The sequence below is a fragment of the Dermatophagoides pteronyssinus genome, unplaced genomic scaffold (assembly GCF_027571235.1).
Source record: "Dermatophagoides pteronyssinus isolate colony J.1.1.1.1 unplaced genomic scaffold, Derpt_VIB-CSIC_2022.12 sq0007, whole genome shotgun sequence".
Lineage (NCBI taxonomy): Eukaryota > Metazoa > Arthropoda > Arachnida > Sarcoptiformes > Pyroglyphidae > Dermatophagoides > Dermatophagoides pteronyssinus.
The window spans coordinates 2,017,782-2,040,341 of record NW_027461531.1 but is presented as its reverse complement, the minus strand read 5'-3'; the positions used below and the strand labels follow the sequence as shown (position 1 = coordinate 2,040,341).

Below are 22,560 nucleotides of genomic sequence, written 5' to 3'. Positions count from 1 at the left end.
TTTTGTTAAACAATTTTTTTTAATCAAACCAGCATTTTGATTAAAAAAGTTACAACAATTACAATCTATTTAATTATTCAATCTATTCAATTACAAACAATCGATATTAGAAAATATTAGAAAAATACATGTTTAAATGGCGATTGACATAAAAACAATATATGCCAGAACCACCTTTATCATTGAATATTTGGCGAAAAAATATCACAGCTAAAACTAATTGATAACACAAAATAGATGGCCGAACATTCATTAATTTTAATTTGTAAAGTGTGTATTCAATTTAAATGGTCACGTTTTGTTTGTTTTTTTTCGCTGACAATGTTAACAAATCAAAATTATAAATTATCGTAATCAAATTAATGAAATTCATTTTATAAATCCATATATTTTTTTTGTTTGACAAAAATTGAAAAAAAAGAATGCTTCGGTTATTCACAATATTCAATTGACAGTAAATAAAAAATGTGACTAGATGATAATGATTTTTTTTTCTAACTGGACTTATATGATGGATCAATCAAAAGGAAACAAGAAATCAAAAATTTATCACATTTGAAACATCATTTCATTTGTTTTTTTTCTGAAACATTTTTTTTAATTAATGATTTTTTTTAATTTTCAGTTTTTTTTGTTTGAAATTTTAAAGATAGAAGATTTTCATCTATTTATGTTGTCGATGATAAATAATGAAAATGATGACGAAGATTTGGATTCGATTATTTTCATGCAACATTTATGTATGAAAAAAACACTTAGAGAATTTTAGTTTCATCCACTGTTGCTAATGGATCATTATTTGGCGGTGAGGATGATGATAATGGAATAATATTCTGATCAATTTCATTTAAAGGATGATCAATATCCGTTGATTGATTATTATTTCTTGTCGTAACATATTCCATCTGTGTGTTATTAGCGCGTGAAAATAGTGCGCTAGGATAATGATAACGATGTACTTGAGATCCGGCATGTACTGTATGTGAGTTGAATAATGACCAATTCGGATGTGAATCATCTGTCGTTGTTGCTGACGATCGTTGCCAATCATGACTATATCGATGTCGATGATTCATATTGTTTCTACCCACACCATTGCCAACATTGCCGATATTTTGATGACTTAAATTTATCTGACTTGCTTTAGCTAATTTTGAAATTACTCTTTTAATTGTTTCAGGAACACTTGGTCGATCATATGGTTGATGATGACGATGATGTCGATGTCTTTCCATTAAAAGACTTTCATTTAGATTTTGTTCGCTGCTCGAACGATACATTGCACCCAATATATGTAACTGTGAATGATGTGTATCCGAATGATGACCCAATAATTTGGTTCCATCATGACCACGTTCGAATCGTATATGTTGCAATTGGCCGCTTGTAGCACAACAATTTGCACATCCTAATTTTTCCGTCAGACGCGATATAAGTCGATCTAATGGATCTAATGATCGCATCCATAGTGGTAGAAATCGCCAATTTTTCAGCCAAGATGGAAGCCAATGTGGATGATGATGTTGAATCAAATTAATTGTCACGATTATCATGGCCAAAAGCATGAATGGGATACCAACAACCAACATCGTGACTGAACCTAATGTCGATAATGAGAAAACGATGAGAGGAAGCATGAAGAACATCAGTAATAAATAGAATATTGAGAACCATCGATATCGGGCTGTAATATGTCCTAACATTCGTGCCAGTGGAATCGGAATACGTGTACAAGGTATTGGGTAGAATAACAATATTCCAGAAATATTGAAGAAGAGATGACAAAGAGCGATTTGCATTGTATCACGTAAACGATTTGGATCAGCGGCTAATGCTGCTAATATACCAGTAGTTGTTGTACCGATATTTGCACCCAATGTCAGCGGATAAATCTTTTCCAATGATATGATACCAATACCGGCTAACGGTGTTAATGCTGATGTGAATATCGAAGATGATTGCACCAACATGGTAAGTATACAACCAGCTAAAATTGCAGAATAATCTGCAATTAATGAATACGGGAATGCATATGTACGATTCATGGTACTTTTGATTAATTTCGCTATTTGACCACTATTGGATTTTTAAAAATTTATAATCAGTATTTCAAATATTGTGGATGGATTATACTAACGTTAACATTGAATTGAGAACTTTGACCAATGACATTAAACAGAGGCACAAAACTAGAATGGAAAGACCAAGTAGTATTAAACCGGTTGGTGTATCAGCAAAACCAAGCCAACCAAATAATGAGCCTAATGATCCAAAGAAATTTAAATTAACACAATAATTGAATAATGATAATTTGAATTAAATTTACATTTTCGATAACATGGAAGATCACTCTTACTACAGCAAGGAATCAATAGATGGCGATTTGGTTCAAGTGCACTATGATTTCCGTAAGCCATCTCTTCCAATAGATCTTTATCAATCTGATTATTTGATAATTGACAAAAGAATTCAAAATTAAAAACTAATGGATTTCATCAAAACTAGAACTAACCTGAATGATACGATTTGTCAATGGTTTTGTAAGATGATTAAGAAATTGATGATTTGCCGATTTGTCCTGTTGAAGTTCACCAGTTGATTGTGTAACTAAAAATGTTGTAATACGTTCCAGATAGTGTGTGGTCATTTCCAATGGTAATAAAATCATTACGGTCAACCAATTAAACATATCATGTACGGTTGCAGCAGCAAATGCACGTCCAAATTCCTCACGATCAGCCGATTGCATTAAAGATACAATTGTATTCGTTACCGATGTTCCAATATTTGCTCCCATCATAATCGGTATAGCTTGACGAACATGAATAACTAATGAATTCATGAATTTTGAAAAAAAATCAATTAGGTTAATGACATTTAATCATGAATATTACTAATATATACTTCTTGATGCAACCATAGTAACAGCAATCGATGTAGATGTTGATGATGATTGTACTAATACGGTTACCAATACTCCAATCATAAGACCAACAACCGGATTCTGTAATAATTCATTGTCCTGGAAAAAATTTCCAATCACACGTGCTCCAAGTAAACGAAATGATGTACTCAATAATTCCAATGAACAAATAAATGAATATAATAACAATACAATGGCGGTAAATTTCAAGATTATTATTGTTATATGCAAGAATTTTCCTTTGAAATCCAATTCTATTAAAAACAAAGCAAGTAAAATAGAATAACAAAATAAAATATCATTTTAAGCCATGTCAATTTTCAATTTCTCGTTATTTTCCATCCTTTCGAATCTAATAATGATCAATGAATCATTTAAACTTGGATTATATAGCAACGAATTCGGGTATATGTCTATATTCGGGTATATACTGCATTGCAACATATTTCATCATTTCACTACGACTACCAACTACTAAAGTCTGAATCGTAAAATTCGAGGACAAAGCGAAAATGCCAAAGGCACCGGTAATTCTAATGGCAAAAAAATAAATAAATAACTTGCAGATAAACTACAATTACGCGATTTTTTATATTCTCTTTTTCACTTTCTTTTTCTAGCAATGGTTACAATGAATATATTTCGATTACATATACATCGATTGCTTTCAACCGAAAACAATCTAGACATTTTAGTATTGAAAATCGTTTTTGATGCCAGATTAAATCCTAAAAATAATTTTTCTCTCACATTATTTTTAATTTACCATTAAATTTAGGACCACTTGATTGCGATAATTGTGGAATATTCCATGGTTCTTGTGAATCTGGTGTATCACACATTGAACGTAAATCCGATGGAGTAGATTGTGTTGAATCACTATTATTCATTAGAATAAATGTACGTGGTTCTCCAAATGGATCATTATCCGTTTCCGTTGGTAATGGTTCATCTTCTGGTGGTCCAGTTGTATTGATTATAACACCATGTGTCGGTGTATTTGGTGGTGTTAATGCTATTTGAAATTCCTGCAAACAAAGAAAAAAAACAAATTGAAATCATTATATTCAATCTAGGTGAATGGTGAATAAAAAGAACAGAAAAATAACCTCTTGATTTAATGATTCGTGATCGATTGCGACATTGATTGAAGTTGATTTTATCGTATTACGATTATTTTCATTGCTATTAGTGATGAATCCATCATCAAAATTATTGTTGAATAAACTATTGTGAAAATTTCTATTGCTATCCGAAACTTGTTTGAAAAATATATTTGAATTTGGGACAGTTGAGTAAACCGACATGATGATGATGTTGATGATGATGATGATGTAATTCAAAATCAATCAGACGAAAAAAACAATCAATACAAAAATAACTACGTCTTTGTGTGTGTGTGTGTTTTGATCAGGTAAAATTTTCGACAAATAATTGAATCGAGGCACTCAAAATAATTGTAACAAAAACAATTTTTTCTATTGAAATCATTTTTCATTCATTCATTTTTATGGAATAATTTTCTGTTATTTGGTTTTAATGTAAGATGTGAAAACAAAAGTAAAAAAAAGAAAAAAAAATGTCAACAACAAATAAATCAATATTGATCTGTTAATAATAATGATAATATTAATACTAATAACAATAATAAGGATGTTTTGAATAAATTCGAAATCTGATATAATCTAAATGTTGGCAATAATAATGGCCATAGTAGTAGCAAGATTGTAAATGATAAATAGTTTAACAACATGATGATAATGATAGTAATGTGTAACAAATGATTTTCTGTATTACAATGATTATAATGAATTTTTAATCATTTACAATTTACAATTAGATTTGTCGTTGTAGATGTATCAACGTTTGTTGTAGATGAATCACAGGATCTATCAGAGGATTGATATTTAGCTTTTTGATTCTTTTGTTTTTTCGTTGCTGTTGTTGACAGAAGTGAATGTTTTTATTTTTGTTTTTATTTTTGTTGTAGTTGAATGAATTTAGATAACAAATGATTCGACTTGAATGAATTGAATGATTGACAAAGTTTTAATTATCATTTTTTTCGGTAAGCTTTAAAAAACAGCGGTTGGTTTGTGACCATGCATAAAACAAAACGATATCAGAGAATATAACACAACAAATATTCGACGATTATCATCGACAATATTCGGGTTCGACATAAAACGGCTCGGTTTCACACAACACATACACATATCATGTAGTTGTATACTATTCTTGATTCTGCGACGACTCTATTCGAACATTATTCTATTGAATAATAATCTTGAAATATTTTTTTCCCCTTAAAAAAAATTCTGTTGTAGTGGAATCAGATCTGAGCAAGTTGATATTTTATACGGTTTTCGATTAAAAAAGAAGAAGAAAAAGATTCATAAACCACCATCACTACCACCACCAACTATTGTTATTATTAGCTAGACAGAATCGTATGATTCTTTAAACGCCAACACTAATTATGATCAAGGATCTCATTTTTTTCTCATTGGAAACATAACCAACAAAAAAGATTCTCTATCTTTTTCCATTGTATACTATACATAAAACACATACACGTGTTTTATCTTTACATCATACATTAAAAGAATATATGTAAAAATAATTTATTCAGTGAAATATTTTGTTTTTTTAAAAGAATAGAGAGAATAAAATAAAATTGAACTTGAAATGTTAGACCTTGTTTTATTATTAAATCCACATTCAATCATTGATTCCAGACAATCGCCATATTAATATTATTCTTTTCGTTTCGTTTCGTTTCGTTTTTTTGGAATTAATATTTATTCTAAAAATAACTACTATTATTATACGAATAGCATATAAAATGTTAAACATGGCTAACATTTTTTTTCCAAAATAAAACAATAATAATGAAAATACTTATTATTAACATTACAAATAAATGATTCTGTAATTCTGGTTTGACGTCCAACGACATTCGATTTTAATCATAAAAGGAAAATAATATGGCAGAATTCAATAGAAAAAAATTCTAACGCCATCTATCTTTGTTGAATTAAACTGAAAAAACAATTGAATAATCCAAAAATAAAAAAAAACAAAAAGACAAAAATCTGTAATTCAATTACTACTAACACAATATAATCAATTGAAAATAATTTGATTAAAAAAATTTAAAATAATCAATGTCTTTATCACATCTAAAATCGCAGAACAGATTGCAAATCGATATCGATTTGTGTGCTTAGTGTATCCAAGTATTGATGGATTGATGATCGTTTTCGTTTTCTCTCCTTGAAGTCAAACCCATTTATTTGTTTGTTTGTTTGTTTGTTCATTTGATTGATTCATTTTAATCTATTTGTGGTTTCAATATTGTTAGATTGATTAGATACGATGAAATCGAACAAAAAACACATTGACATAATGGAGATTATTGGCTAGACACCCAAATAATTTAGGTTAATTTTTTTCTTTGTTTGATTTTCGACTGATTTTTTTCCTGGCTTTTTATTTTCATTACAATTTCTTCCATTCCTATTCCAAAGAATTCATTTCAAATCTAAAATAATGAAATCTTTTTTTTTATTTGAACGGAAAAATATGCGACTAAAAAAATAAGTACAAAAGGTGTTTGTATAAAACTGATACATTGATCGGTTGCTTAGATGCCATATCAATTCATCATCATTGATGGAACTTTCACTGGAAATTCCTTATCAGTAAATTTTGTTTCGAGGTTGTAACCAAACATGTATGCACAAACACATCTTATGTAGCTTATGTCAACAAAATAAATAATAACTTTGATATTATAGTTTGAATAATAATTATTGTTTATCAATATGATACAATAAAGATAGATAGTAAAATATATAAATATAAAAGAGAAAATTATTGCAAATGAATGTTGATGATTAACAACAATGTATAAAATTATTCAAACAAAACTATAATCAATTAAATGGATTATATCTTGAAATATGCAAGTATGAAACAATGATAAAACAAAAAACATTACATGTATGTTATTGTATGTAGGTCCAATACCAATATCAATAAATGTTCCAAATACCATTTATTTATTCGAATAATTTCATAAATACAATACGACGAAAATGATTTTATCATCATCATTGAAATCATGTTAAAATAAATGATTATATCTACGTTTCAAATGTAAATATTTCACACTGAAAAAAATAACATAACATAACCGAAATAACCATAAGATGATGATAATGGTTCCCGGTGACAACCAACATCACCATCATCAAACAGACTAATCAAATAATGACATTTGATTGCACTATTTTTTTCTCTACATTTCTCTCTCTCTCACACTCTCTTATTCCATTTGTTTCTATGGTCGATTGGATCGTTCGGTTGTTTCGAAAACCCAAACAACCAAAATCAAACTACTAAAACCTGTGATGATCATGATGATGATGATCACAACAACGGTTGGTGACAATATTTGGCTTATTATATGATTTTTTTTACTTGTTATTGCAACATATACAAACACACATGCATAAATGTGTTTGCATATAAAAGATTGTATAAGATGATTATGTCTCCAATATTTATATTCGTCGAGATAAGCTTCAAGAACAGCAGGAAAAAAATAATATAAATTGCCTGGCTGCCATTCCATTTATATCGTCAACGATCATCGTCATCGGAATTGGTTTGAGACAAATAAATTTTTTTTGATGGTTTGGCTCGGATATAGTAATCACATTTACGACCACCATCAACCACCAAACTCATACCAAATTGGGAAGACAAACTTTTTTATTATATATTCATAATGTTTTAATATTTTTTCTCGTGATGATCAATTATTTTCATCCTTGCCGTCATTCAGTGATGATGTTTATCATGATTAATAAAAAAATGTTCAATTTCATCATAACGGTAATAGATTGGATTTTTTTTTCAAATCTAAAACATTAACAGCATATTCATCGTTTGCCAACGTTACGTTGATTAATCGAATAGGTTGATGATCTGTTCAATTGAGAAAAAATGAAACCTTGAATCGCTTCGTCAAAATTTGCATAATATTGGCCGTTCGAAACGATTTTATTTTTCATGGCCCGAATGAAATTGTAATTTTTCTTCTCATACTCTCTCCTAATTAATTGTTCTTACAAATTCAAATCCTAATGAGAAAAAAATATTACATTTTTATTTTGATTTATAAAATATTATGCATCTTTTGGCGAGTCGATATCAAAGGACTCTAACAGCTATATTATTTCGTTATGTATTTTTTCGGTAATGTATCATTAGTGAAAACAAATTTTTTATTGAAAAAATTAATATCGATTTATAATAAAAAAAATTCTGATTTACATCAACAGATGGCCTTGCATTGATGATGAATTTGATGATATTTTGAATTTCTAAATATAATTGGCGCCATCATTTGAATCCATTTTTTTCAATGATTTATAATGAACAAAAATATCGTTGAAAAATATCGAATGTTATAGCAGAAGAATAATTTATTTCAATGAATTTGAAAAGAATTTTAAGTTTTCATATTTCAAATTTGCAAGTTGTTGTTTCTCAAATGGATTTCTATTTTTTTTTAACAAAAAAAAAAAGAAAAAAAGAAAAAAATCGATTTCAATTGTCATCATTTCAACAACTTTGAATGTCAATATGTCATTAATGAAAATATTTTATCTCATATTGCTTAAAGAATAAAATTAATGTTCACATACCCAAATAAAGGGGAAATGTAAACGAAAATAATAAAAAAATATGGCACACGTTTTTGATTCTCCCAAAATTCTATTCAATTCAAATTTTTCACACTCATTCACTCATCACTACCACTTATTTTGGTGTATGAAAAAGGATGGCACGTGCATTAAACAACAAAAATTGTCAGTCAGTCAATTTGTTGATGACAAAATTAAATATTTTCCGTTTTTTTTTCTTTTGATTATACAATGAATACAGAATATTCTATTTGTACAACAATAACAACATTGACAACAAAAGGAATGAATAAATTTCAGTTTTTTTCCTGGCCAAAATTTCATCATTTCAAATTGTATGTTGTGGCAAGTGTAAATGAACATTTGACATCATCATTGTTTGTTTGGTTTTTTGTCCAAATTGAATTTCTCAACGATAATTTGAAATCACATTGATGATGATATTTATATGGTATTATTGATTGATTGATATGAATAAAATTGATTATTTATGCCCAATTAATCATTTCTTTCGTTTTTCTTTTCTTTTTTTGTAAACCACAATAGCCAATCATAAGAATTTTCGGACGATTAATATGCAAACAAATTCAGTATACAATCACTTGAAAATCAATTGAATTTGGCCAACTAAAATGTATTGAACCCTACGGATATGATACAAACATGTTATTTTCTTTTTTTTTCCAAAATATATCACTAACATAATTTGTAATCAAAAGCTGAAAATTTAATCAATCAAAATTTACAACAAGACAGAATCTATGAATATAAACAATCTTATTATCAATGTAAATTTGATTAGAATTATATTTTGAGTAGAAAAACATTTGGTGTGAATAACAAAAATCATTCATTTGTAAATGATTTCATTTGATAACCATGCATTTTTTCTTGTTGTTTTTATTGTTATTGAAATGTATGAATTATACATTGATGATTCTATTTATGGTTGAATAAATATTGCCCAGTATCAATGATTATGATGATGTACTACATAATCATTGTTAATACTTAGTACCTGTATATGTAATGTAAACAGATAAACGACACCTAAAAAAAATTTGTCAATATTAAAAAAAACAATTCTGTGAAGAATTTAAGGAATGTTATCAACAATAATAACAACAGCAATTGAACATGGTAAACATTTTGAACAAAATAATTCTCATCAACTTCGAATCAAACATTGATTACATTCACTATTTGCGTATCTGAGAGATGCTGATGAAAATCGTTTGGATCATACCATTTCTGTTTAGATCTACAAAAAAACAAACAATTGTTTGTTTCCTGTTCATAAACATCATATTGGAATTAATGAAAATTCAGTGTTACGTTCGGATGTTTGATGAGTGAAAAAATTAAAAGAACCATAAGAAAAATAAGAAATGAAATTGCCCGAAGATATTTGATTGATTACTGATCGCCGTTTGATCATGGTAATAATGAGAATCATAATTGAAATAAAATTTGTTAATTTCTCGCATCATTAAATTCATGTTGATTATGATGATCAACATTACTATTAACTATGATTATTATTTTAAAGGAAAATGAATTATAATTTTTATAGTTTCAAATAATTCACCACAAACACACACACAATGATTTCACACTTTGGATTTATTTTACATTTTATCCACTACGAAATCGGTTTTTGTAATGGTCCATGATAGTTACTTTTTAACCGGACTCACACACACACACACACCACAGTAAGGAGAGAGAAAAATAGAAAATCCTAAAATCTTTTATTTATTTGGCTTATGGAAACATTTTCATTTGGTTTTATTATTTATCGTTATTACTCTATTTAAAAACTTTATTCTATAATATTTATTTTTTTTGGTTTTTCGTTTACGGTTTTGATTAGGATTTCCTTATATTATTTATATTATAATAAAAGAAACAAAAAACAACAACAACAACATATATCGAGATTAATCCTCTTGGTGTGGTCTTATTATTGGTTTGTAGTTTCATTTTTTTCCTGGTAAAATACTTATTCAACATAAAGATTAATTTCAACTATATAAATTTTTTCTTTTTTTTTTTTTGGTTGGTTAGTTAGTTTGTTCATTCAGTTTTACTGGAAAGAGAAGGGAGGAGATAAAAAGAAAATTCATAAAATAAATCTTTAGCTTTCTGGATCGATAATTTTCAATTTCGGATTAGACATCCAACCAATAATGATGATGATGACGATGAATAACGGTCATAAGCTACATGAATATGAAAAATAATAATATATTCTAAACGTACAGAGATCAATCGTTTTTTTCTCTATTTGTTTGTTGGAAAAAAAATCTTTTTATTTTTTCATTTGGATCAACAATAACAATGACAAGAAAATATTTAGCTGCCTAGCAAAATATTTAGTGAAAAAAGAAAAGAAAATATCATCATCATCCAAATAAACAGTAGAACAATAACATTGTATATAAACTGTATTTTTTTCAAATAAATAAATCCGACTAAATAACCACAAAGCCGCCACACACAAACAAAAAATATTGAATTCAACAACAACAACAACAACAACAAAAACCGTACCGACAAATTAAACGAATCGATTGCAAAATTTCTTTTTTTCCCCGAATATAAAACACAGTAATATCCAGTATTATTATGAACAAACGAAAATAAAAATCACAATAAACAAAATAACAATTGGCTAATCGAACCATAGATATATTTCAATTCAAAATATTCAATTCATTTTTTTTTTGTTTTGCAAATTTGTTTTCTCTGCCCATTTTTTTCCCCGAATAAAACCAATAACAACGAATAATATGAGAAAAAAAAATCCTGTTGGCAAATTTATTGATTCAATCAAAGTTTAGCTTCATAGAAAAAAAATGGTGATCGATCAATCAATTATTAAAATGATGATCGGTTTTTTTAACCTTTATTATTATTATTATTATTGAGATCCAGTTGGATCACCACAACAAATGTGTGTGCATATCGGTGTGTGTGTTGACCATATAATATTTCTCTGAAAAGAATAAATCCGTCAACGAATTGAAAATGCCCAAAAAAAGAAAAACATGTTTATTAAACTCAATTAACATTGACATAATGATAATAATAGACATGTATTGACAACATTTTTAATAGAAAAAGCTTATTTTTTGTGAAAAAAAGAACTCACACACACACACACACACACGAATGCCGGAAAAAACCTTAGAAACCATTTAGAACATTATATGGGGAAAAGGACACTCAGATATACAATGAACAAATCAAAAAAAATGAAGAAAAATTACCACACAATGATCAATGTCATTGGATTCACTATGGGTTTTTTAAAAAATCTTATTTCTGTTGTTGTTGTTGTTGTCATTATCTGACAATGATGATTGTCATCATCTGTGCAATTAAGCGTATTTTGTTCTTGATAATATTAATAAATTATTTTTCCTAAACATTTATCGGCATTGATTGATTTTAAAAAATCAATGTTATCCCATTGTGTGTGTGTGATCAATTTGTTATAATTGAGACTAATAATATTGAACAGAATTGAATCAATCATGATCATCGTTTGACAATAGTGAATGAAATTAAAAACTGGACTTTAAGATTTTTTTTCCTCAATAAAAAAAACATGAACAAAAAAGGCTTGGTTTAATTAAATTGATTATTTGTTTTGTGTGTGTGTGTGTGTGTGGTATCGATTTGTCAGTTTATTTGTATTTGATTCGATACAAACAATGACATTCATATTGACCATTGCAAAAAAATTGCAGATAATCAATCAAAATTGTCAAACGATGATCGATGATAAAGAAAAGAAAGAGTTTTCAACAACGAACAAAAATGACTTTTTGACTAACAAAATTGTCACCTGTCAATCGAACGATGTTGTATGATGTCAGTAAATTAGTCAAAAATGTTTACTCATGGGAGTTTGTGTTTGTTTGTGTGTGGCACGGAAATGATCGTTTAGTAAGTTTTTATTTCAATCATATTTATATGGTCAGCATCTTGTCAATTTTTTTTAAGAATTCTGAATTTCCGATTCTCATCAATGTGTTTTGTTTCATTTTGCTTTGTTTTTATTTATTTACTTCATTTCGATTGTATGTCCAACTTTAACATAATCATTTATTTTGATAATAATCAATCAATATTTATAAATCTTATGATCTATTGGTAAAAACTAATCTTTTGTTTGTATTTGTGCAAACAATCGTTTGAAATTTTAAGCTTTAAAAATATTCATTTTCATATTGAAACGTATAGATTTCATAAATCTTTCGATGTGTGTGTGTGTGTTTTTTTTTGAGTGTGCCGCTGATCATTTTCCATACCCAAGCTAAATAATCTTTTTTCATAAAGAAAACGATAAGAAAGGATTGAGGATTTCATTATAAGCTTTAATATTCTTGAGAATTTTTTCGCACGTTTATATTTTGTCGGCAAATGTTTTTATTCGTACTGTTGTTATTGTTGTTGTTATTTCTGCTGCTTTTGCAGTGATATTAAGTGTTCAGCCATTTTTTCCATATGTGGTGTGTGTGTTTGTGTTAATGACACTCGTGGGACCTAATAGAGAGAAAAAAAATTGAAAACCTTCATCAATAAACAAAATGAACTACTGTGGTTGATTGGGTAATCAATCATACAATCAATCAATCAATCGATCGATCAATGAATTTGGACAAAATTATGAACATTTAGTAAATAAATATGACAAAAAAAAAGAACCAACACAGTGAATGAGAATAATTTCGATCACTTCATTTCAATGAATATTCTTCTTTTTCACATTATTTTTATCACCAAATGTTTCCATGGGAGATACAAATAAAACAACAATTCATTTAATCCATTCATTCAGTTATTCACACCATGCGCTCGCACACATATTCACACGAACGAATGACTAAAATTCAGAATATAAAAACGAAAAATCTCAAACAGCCGTACAATAACACTTGAAGATGTGTCGTACCGTATATTGGAGCACCTGAGATAATTTATTCAATTATATATCTGTATTATTGTTGCATAGAAACACAAATCTGGAAAAGGATGAAAATTTACAAAAAAAAATGACGTTACCCAGGCAATTATGATGATTATTTTGCTTGTCCATTCATAGCAATGACATGGACAAAAAGGAATGAAAAGAAGCAAAGAAAAAAATGTCCAGTAACGAATAGTTCAATAAATTGAAACAAAATCAAACAGTTTTATCATTGAATTTCATAATTTAAATCGATATATATTGCCCAGATCATTATCGATGATTGTCAAGACAAGTTGTGTGTGTGTTATTGTTCCAGGATGATTTCAAATGTATCGAAGCAAACAAACAACGGATAAGAAAAAAAAATAAAGTTCTGAACTCAAAAAACACTTACAAGTACCCATTTTCATTATTTTCTCTCCTTCTATAGGATGTGTGTGCGTATAATAATAAAATAAAGTGATCCACTCAAAATATAAATGTCCAACCAACGATAATAATGATGATAATAATGGCAGTATATTAATATTAATAACGATAATCAATAACAATACACTCGAAACAAATATCGATAAATAAATTCAATTTCATTTCATTTCGTTGAATTTTTTTCTTGCCAGTTGATTGTTGAAAATCAAATCGTTGCACCAAACAACGACAATAACAACGCAACAACAAAACCACACTTTTGTTCAAATCTTTCAATTCCAAGTATCAATTTGTTTCCATTTTTTTTACTATCATTTTTACAAATTGTGTTCCAGATTCATTTTATTTTATTTTATAAAGCTATCAATGAATTTATTCAAATATTATACATCATTGAAAATGGAAATTTGCCGGCAATACGAATATACGAAAATAATAAAAAAATACTTCAAGTGGCTTGTTTAGTCCTTGTGTATAGTTTCGGTTACGTTCAATCGTAAATTACCTTGATATACATTACTTTAAACAGTAGCAGTAAATAAGTATACTTGACAACAATTCGAATCGGTACCATCATCATCAACAACAACAAAACAACAACGATATTACTTCGTAGAAAAACATACACCAGGAAATTACATTAATGGGAAAAAATTTTTGTCAAATGTTCCAAATACTTGCTAAATATATTCAACAATCTCAAGTGTTAATATTCTTATAATTCAGATGGATTTTTTTTCATAAATATATTTACAAACATTGAAAAAAATCAAAATAATATTATTGTCATTTATTTGATTTCTTTTGAACAACAAAAAAAATATGAATACTTGAATAATCATCATTAATCATTGCCAAGTTTTCATAAACATTTTTTGTTTTTAATTATTAATCTTCAACACTAAATAGGGAGTTGATGTTTACATGAGATTTTTTTTAAACAACAACATTGTTCATGACAAAATGCTAAAATATAAATTGTCGCGGATAGTTTATTATTGAGGATCCATTGCTAATTGTCGTAGGAGTAAATAACAAGCGACAACTACCAAACACCACCATCATCATCATTATCATAAAGTGATTAACAACTTAGCAAACATTTCATAATTTGTTTTATCTTTATTCCAGCAACAGCAATAACAACAAAAAATGACAAGAAAAAATCAATTCTATAAATGAAAAACATAAGTGAAAAAAATGAATAATAAATGATTTTGCTGACAAATCGTATTAATATTCTGTGTTCGAGGTTTGTATTTTTTTCCGTTCACAATTTGAAATTACACTCAATCAATCAAATGGAATTTCTTTTCTTCTCTTTTTTGTTGATTCCAAAAATAAAACAACAAATATGATTTTATGAAAGAAAAAAAAATTTGTTTTCTTATTTTGTCGTTGCCGTTTATTTGGATATTTAGGTTGTGCGTGTTTCGGGTCGAAAGATCAAACATTCCTGGTAAATATAAATACAAATTCAAAAAATGAATGTCCAAATGATCAATTATCTGTCGCTTCTTCTCACACCACAAATAGATATACTGTGTAAAACAGTAATAAATGTGAATGTATGTCCAATATAACGGCATTTGTTTATTTATTTATTTTTTTTTGAATCATTTTAGGAAATTTTTTTAAGGAAAACAAATTGTATTATTTGTACATGAATATTATGTTTGCAATTCTGAATGAGATGTTTGTTTTGTAATCGATCAAAAATAAAAATCAATTTCTGATCATAATAACAGCAGCAACAGCAACAAATAATGCTAAATAAAGCGGAAACATAAAATTTTATATGCAGAGAATTTGAACCAAATTTACCAAAAAAAAACTTCATCACCATTTTGACATTTAAAATAATGTTGATTATCCCCTTTTCCTATAAAATAAACAGAAATAAAAATTTATACAATTGTTGAAAACAGACTAGACAAAAAAAATTTGATTCAATTTTCAGGTCATAAAAAAAATCCAAACACACAGAAGCCATTCACAATAATTGATTGGTTTTCATTTCAACATCAACAATGTTGGTTGGAAAACCACAAACACAGACGAAAGAAGACGCTGAAAAAAAATCCAAACATTTTTTTGATCTATAAAAAGAAATTGGACCAATAAATGGTAAAAGAAAAATAAAAATGAAAGATAATGATAATGATTATAATCATTGATGATGATGATGATGATGTTCAAATGACAAGCCATTACAAGCTAAACATTTGTTTTTGACAATTTTTCTCCTAACAATTTGATATCATTTTCTCACTCTCATTCGTCGACAAAGGGAATATATGGACAAAGTATAAACAAAACAACAACAACAAAAATCATCCATGATGATTTATGCTGACATTTTCGATTTATCTGAATTATATTTGAAGCAAAAAAGAAAGAGAAAAAAGAATACACACAAAGAACATCAGTATATACAAACACAACAATTTTTTTACATCAAAAAAAGCAAATGATATTTGTTGTTGTTTTTATTGTGAAATGATGATGATGATGATTTGGATGTCGTTGCCGTTGTTGTTGTTGTTGTTGTTGGCAATGATGATATATACACAAACCCATCGATGCGTTTCATTTTTTTCACACTCATTATAGCATCCTTCTTTTTTTGTTTTGTTTTGGTAAATGGCAAAAATGTGTTGGGTGGAAAAAAGGGGGTCGATTTTTTTCCTTTGCTTTGTTTAATGTTTTTGTTTCCTTCAATTTTGAAAGAATTTTTTCTGTATTTACAACAATACCATTTAGATAAACTGCCTGCCCATCATCATGTACATGTTTATATTGAATACAATGTATTTATTATTTTAGTTATTCAAAATGTTTTTATCGTTTTGATAATATACTTAAAATAACTAAAATAGAAAAGTAACTGTAGATTTTTTTTTCAAATGATAAATGGTTCAAGTGATTCATTCTCATTGGTTCTTAACAATAAATAAAAAGGAGTGGCCAGATAAAATATTAACAGACATAGTTTTCGCTATGCCAAATTAGGCCCAACCCAAAAACATATAATCATACATTCTATTGTTGATTTAAGGTACAGCCTCTTTCGAAAAATTCTACAATTAAGATAAACGATGATAACAACAACAACATTGAACATCATAGACAGACAGGCATGGTCATAATCAACAAAAAAAAGATAGATAAAAAAAAATAAAAAAACAAACACACAAGTCTAACAAACAATAATATTTGAATGAACCAACCAACCAATGATGATGATGATGAACACAACATTGAAATCAAAACGACAACAACAACAACAATAATAAAAGAAAGAATAACAGCAGAAGCAATAATAATAATAACAACAACAACAACAAAAACAGTTTTTATTTGTAAATATCTACAGTTTGTTTATCTACACAAAATCTTGTATTAATATTTTGATTATTAATTAACTATCGTAAATATATGTGTTCAAATGTTCATGATGATGATGATGTGTGATTGAAAATAAAATAAAAATCAACAACGACTGCTCAGTTGAATTTTGTTCAGCAAAGAATAAAGACAAAAAAATGAAAATGAAATGAAAACACAAATCAAACATAAATTTCAATTATTCCCGTATTTTTCTGTGTTCGTCATTCATTCATTTATATGTTTGTGTGTGAATATTGTTATTATTCATTTCAATCGTATGAACACCTGAAACATACTAAAAGTTTATTAGTTTTTTTTCAAACAAATCCGAATTAATTTTTTAAAAAATTGTGCTATTTTTTTCGGAAATAAAATTGTTTATTTTCAAATGAACAACAATGATGAATCCATTATTATATGCATCGGCAGCACAACAATTATCCGACACTGTACGACAACAAATGGAAATAATGCAGCAAATTAATTTACAAAAAAATCATATTCATCATCATACAAATCAAAGTTTTCTAAATGGAATTCAACAACAACAACGTATAAGCCATAAAAATGGCTTATTTATCGATCCATTTATTACGGCTGGACATGCATACCCAACATTAATTTCATCACAACATCAATCAACACAACTACAATCTTCACATCATCACCATCATTTGAATCAACATCAATTGAATGCATCATTAACAAAATTGTCAGAATTAGAAAATGAAATCAAAAATGGTATTGAATTTGATAAAAATAATGATGAAAGAAATGATGATAAAGATGGTGAAAATAATGATGTTAAACAGATGTCCAATCAAAATACAGATATCGATTCCGATATTGATATTGATAACATAATCGATGAAGAAGAAGAAGATGATGATGATGAAAATGACGATAATGATGTGAGTGATGAACATGATGAAAGTAATGATAAATCGATTAAAAAATCTACATCATCGAAAACGAATGTCAAATCAACAAAAAAATCATCCACAGTCAAGCCACCATTCTCTTATATTGCTCTTATTACAATGGCCATTTTACAATCTCCTGGAAAAAAATTAACTCTTAATGGTATATGTGAATTCATTAGAAATCGTTTTCCATATTATAAAGAAAAATATCCAATGTGGCAGAATAGTATACGTCATAATCTTTCATTAAATGATTGTTTTGTTAAAATTCCACGTGAACCTGGCAATCCGGGTAAAGGAAATTATTGGACCTTGGATCCAGCATCCGAAGATATGTTTGAGAATGGAAGTTTTTTACGACGACGTAAACGTTTTAAACGACAACATTTAGATCTATTACAGGCATATGGTGCCTGTCCTATTGCTGCATTTGGTCCAGCGGCTGCAGCAGCGGCAGCAGCCGCAAGTGCTGTTCATGATACGTATCGACAACATGCAATAGCTGCGGCAGCTGCAGCAATATTAAGTGGAACATCACCAACGACCAGAAATATTAATCCACACCATTCTCAACATACATTAAATCCATATCAAACAATATTGAATCATATGACGCCTAATACATTCCCAGCGACAAATCAAACATCATCGATAGATTCATTGGATACATTATCTTCGTATAATATGGCTAGAACAACAACTTTGCCACCTTTATCATCATCATCAGCAAATATTTTGAGTAGAAATGATAATTATATTCTAAGTCAAATTTCAAATGCTCCTAACGCCTGTCCATTATCATCAACATCATCATCGTCATCATCATCATCGCCATTATCACATTCATCATTAAAAAATGCCTCAAATCATTCGAACAATCAACAAATTTCAAGTCCATCCGGTGCATTAACACCTATTTCATTGAATGGTTCATCATGTTCACCCGGTTTAAATGGTAATATCGATTCATCATCAGTAACAATTAATAATAATAAGGAAAAAAATCATCGTACAAAATTTACAATCAATGATATAATTGGTAGTGATGGATCAAATGAATGTCATGAATCAACCAATGTTAAAAGGCCAAGAATTGACGAACAGTCAAATAATGATCAAATAAAAAAATCATCTGATCAAGAATCAGCCGGATGTATATTAAGTCGTATGGCATCAAAACATTATCAATAAAATTACTCAATCAGTTTCCATAATAATCCCAAAGTGCCAATTTTTTTTGTATAACAATCATCATCATCACAAATATTGTAATAATATTAATAATTCAAAAAATAAAAATAAAAAATAGATCAGAATATCAAAAATACAAAATACATGCATGCTATATAATTTGTACTAATAATAATCATAATAATACTTAACAAAAAATAAAAATCAATCAAATAAAATTAATCCGTTCAAAACAAATTTGAAAGAAAAATCCTTTTTTTTCGCTTCGAGTGAAACAAAAACCTGTTCCATTGGCCAAGTGGTTTTTTTTACTTATTTCAAGTGGTATAGGCATGTCCAAAATCTGATTTTGAAAATCAGATGGCAACCAAATGGCTAATCATTGATGCTTGTTTCGAGTGACAATGAAATAAAAAAATAAATAAAATAGAATTCAATGCATGTCATATTGACCGAATACACAATGGAACAATATCATAATGATCCATATAATTTTGATATTGACATTGTAAATAAATACAATACATTTGATGTAGACAGATGCTCAATCATTATTATTATTATGTTTAATTTTTCTTGTTGTTATTTGCATCGGATTTACAAATGAAAATGAAATATTAAAAACAAATTGACAATGTTAATAAGCATAACTTTGTATGAATCACGCTTACATAACGGTTTGGCCACATCATTCTAATAATTTGATGATGAAAATTAACATCTGTTCAAATCCAAGAATTTTCTTTTTTTTTCTCAAGCGTAATATATTTGAAAAAAAACTATATTAAGTTTGCAAACAATGTTGTAATCTACACTTGACACTGATATTTTTCATATATTTGGAAGAATATTGTTATTATGGTGAAAAAAATCGAGTAAAAGTGACCTAAACATTATCATTTGGATAACAAAAATCGTTCAAAGGATGAAAAAAAGAAATTTATTGATTTCAAAAATCACAAAATAAAGTTATTGATTTTTTTTCGTCAATTATAACTAATCAGCATCAAATACAACGAAAAGACATGCCGACAGTGAATTGTTAACGTGTCTATGAAATCAATAATAATTTTCTAAATGATAATAATAATTGATTGACTGATCGAATGAATGAAAAAATGAAAATCATTTCTGATTTAAATTAATTGATTGATTGATCTTGTCAATTTAAGACAAGTCAAAGATGTTTAATCGAATGCTTCAACAAAAAAAAACGATAAACAAACAAACAAGCAAAATGAATAAACTTTTCGTGATTGATAAGAGCTATTGATTAATATTATTGATATTTGTGCATCAACAAACATCATTGATGCACAAACAGACTTGAAATTTGATTTAATCAATGATTATGATTTATGATTATTTCAATCATATAAACATTATTCTAGCTTAAAATTGAAGAAAAAAAACTGCAAATATTTTTTCCTTCTTAGCATTACTGTATGATGATATTGATCGTTAAGATTGTCAATATTGCTGCTGCTGTTGTTTTTATGAATTTTTGTTTTTCAATTGAAAAAACAAAAACAAAATGATATCTTGTCATTGTGAAAATGTCAATCAATGAAAAAATCTACAAAAAGTGAAAAACATCTCGACTAAGATCATCCGGGTCATGAATAATCAATATTTGGAGAAAAAAACAATTATTATGATCAATAAAAAAATGGATCGAATTTTTTTTATCTTTTTCTGTTCAATCAATTTGTTATGAATTTTGATTTGATGAAACCTAATGTATAATGGAAGAAAACACAAAACGATCCAATTACCATACATGAATTTTGATAAATATTAACAAAAACAACAACAACAATAATGAACAAACAAACAAATAAACAAATCTGCAAGAAAAGAAAATGAATTAGGGCACAAGGCGACCAAAAAATGAACAAACAAAAAAAAACATTAACACAAAGTCTGGACATTATCATCAGATTCACCGTACGATGATGATAATAATGATAATATGTATTTGAAACAGAAAAAACAACAACAACTTATCAATCAAAAGAGTGAAAGAAAATCATTCAATGTTTTTGATCAAATTGAAAATTGAATGATATTATTATTTTTTCTTAAAATTTCATAGTCTAATTTGTTAATGTTTTATTCATTCAATGATTAATTAAATGCTAATTTAGCTAATTCTTTTTTTTCTGTTGATGTTGTTGGCTATTGATTTGATTATTTATTGATTGAATATGATATCGAATAACTGATTCACATCATTAAATGATAAATAAATATCAATCATGATGCCAAATAAATGATCCTATTGCAGATTTTTATCTTTATCTTAGATTATTTTTTAATATTGTATTCATCAACATCAACAACAGAAATTATATTTTTGATTATTGAAAAAAACAAGTCAAAACAAAAACACAAAACAAAACAAAACAACGGAAAAAATAACACTTTATTCAAAGCAAAATATATACGATAATTTGATAGCAATAAACACAGACAAATTAGAAAAATATGAAAATTGAAATCCAATATAGATTTAGAATGAATATATTTTTACAAAGAAAAGAATATCATTGTAAGTGTTTTTTTATAAATTAATCAATCAATAACAACAACAACATCAAGTTGAAACAACAAGTTGTTTGTGTGTTTTCATATGACCTGATTTTCATTGATTATCATTAAACAACAAAAAAATATTTTGTTGTTGTTTTATAATTGCACAATGTAATTTTAGTCAATATGCAAAGAAATCAAATTTGAATAAAAAAATTCCATGCTTCTAAACACAAGTCATGTAATAATTTTTTTTCTCTCGTTCATCAATCTATCAAACATTCCGGTCATGGATTTACCTCAATAATGAACTCATTATTGTTATTATTATTAACAGCCATTGCTTTGCAACTTAATTTTTCGTACATTTTCAAGCTGTAAGAAAACGAGAGGATAAAGAAAAATACCGAAGAAGAATATATCAATACATTATAAAATATACGGGATTCAACCAAACAAATAACATTAACCAAA

At 27.5% G+C, this 22,560-nt stretch overlaps 2 protein-coding genes and 3 long non-coding RNA genes across 6 annotated transcripts; 4 read left to right on the top strand and 1 right to left on the bottom strand.

The window, feature by feature from the left end:
- Nucleotides 1-184: 184 nt before the first annotated feature.
- LOC113790163 (sodium-dependent phosphate transport protein 2C-like) lies at nt 185-5,434 on the bottom strand. The gene is made up of 7 exons (XM_027339793.2): nt 4,033-5,434; nt 3,690-3,951; nt 2,905-3,177; nt 2,513-2,829; nt 2,327-2,441; nt 2,138-2,261; nt 185-2,076 (listed from the first exon to the last, which is right to left on the bottom strand). Exons 1-7 carry the CDS (start codon nt 4,228-4,230, stop codon nt 756-758), a joined length of 2,610 nt encoding a protein of 869 aa, XP_027195594.2. The 5' UTR covers nt 4,231-5,434; the 3' UTR covers nt 185-755.
- Nucleotides 3,172-4,277, top strand: LOC142645165 (uncharacterized). The gene is made up of 2 exons (XR_012846333.1): nt 3,172-3,450; nt 3,544-4,277. It is a non-coding gene; the product is annotated as an uncharacterized LOC142645165 (long non-coding RNA).
- A 1,392-nt stretch (nt 5,435-6,826) lies between the features above and the next one.
- On the top strand, nt 6,827-10,095 carry LOC142645131 (uncharacterized). 2 transcript variants are annotated; one of them, XR_012846307.1, is made up of 3 exons: nt 6,827-7,825; nt 7,910-9,091; nt 9,187-10,095. It is a non-coding gene; the product is annotated as an uncharacterized LOC142645131 (long non-coding RNA). The 2 variants fall into 2 exon arrangements; XR_012846308.1 differs by having other exon boundaries at nt 6,827-8,188; nt 8,275-9,091.
- A 4,665-nt stretch (nt 10,096-14,760) lies between these two features.
- Nucleotides 14,761-16,296, top strand: LOC142645130 (uncharacterized). The gene is made up of 3 exons (XR_012846306.1): nt 14,761-15,302; nt 15,472-15,618; nt 15,676-16,296. It is a non-coding gene; the product is annotated as an uncharacterized LOC142645130 (long non-coding RNA).
- Nucleotides 16,297-17,230: 934 nt separating this feature from the next.
- Nucleotides 17,231-19,791, top strand: LOC113790181 (uncharacterized). Its single transcript, XM_027339816.2, has one exon. It carries the CDS (start codon nt 17,839-17,841, stop codon nt 19,552-19,554), a length of 1,716 nt encoding a protein of 571 aa, XP_027195617.2. The 5' UTR covers nt 17,231-17,838; the 3' UTR covers nt 19,555-19,791.
- The last annotated feature ends 2,769 nt before the right edge of the window (nt 19,792-22,560 follow it).

What these genes read in the sequence shown, in the direction of transcription:
- LOC113790181 (XM_027339816.2), top strand. Translation starts at nt 17,839, where the DNA reads ATGATGAATCCATTATTATATGCATCGGCAGCACAACAATTATCCGAC.
- LOC113790163 (XM_027339793.2), bottom strand. Translation starts at nt 4,230, where the DNA reads ATGTCGGTTTACTCAACTGTCCCAAATTCAAATATATTTTTCAAACAA. An exon ending in AAGTGGTCCTAAATTTAATG is followed by an intron (nt 3,178 to 3,689) that starts GTAAATTAAAAA and finishes TGTTTTTAATAG; the next exon opens with AATTGGATTTCAAAGGAAAA. An exon ending in TACTATGGTTGCATCAAGAA is followed by an intron (nt 2,830 to 2,904) that starts GTATATATTAGT and finishes TGAATTCATTAG; the next exon opens with TTATTCATGTTCGTCAAGCT.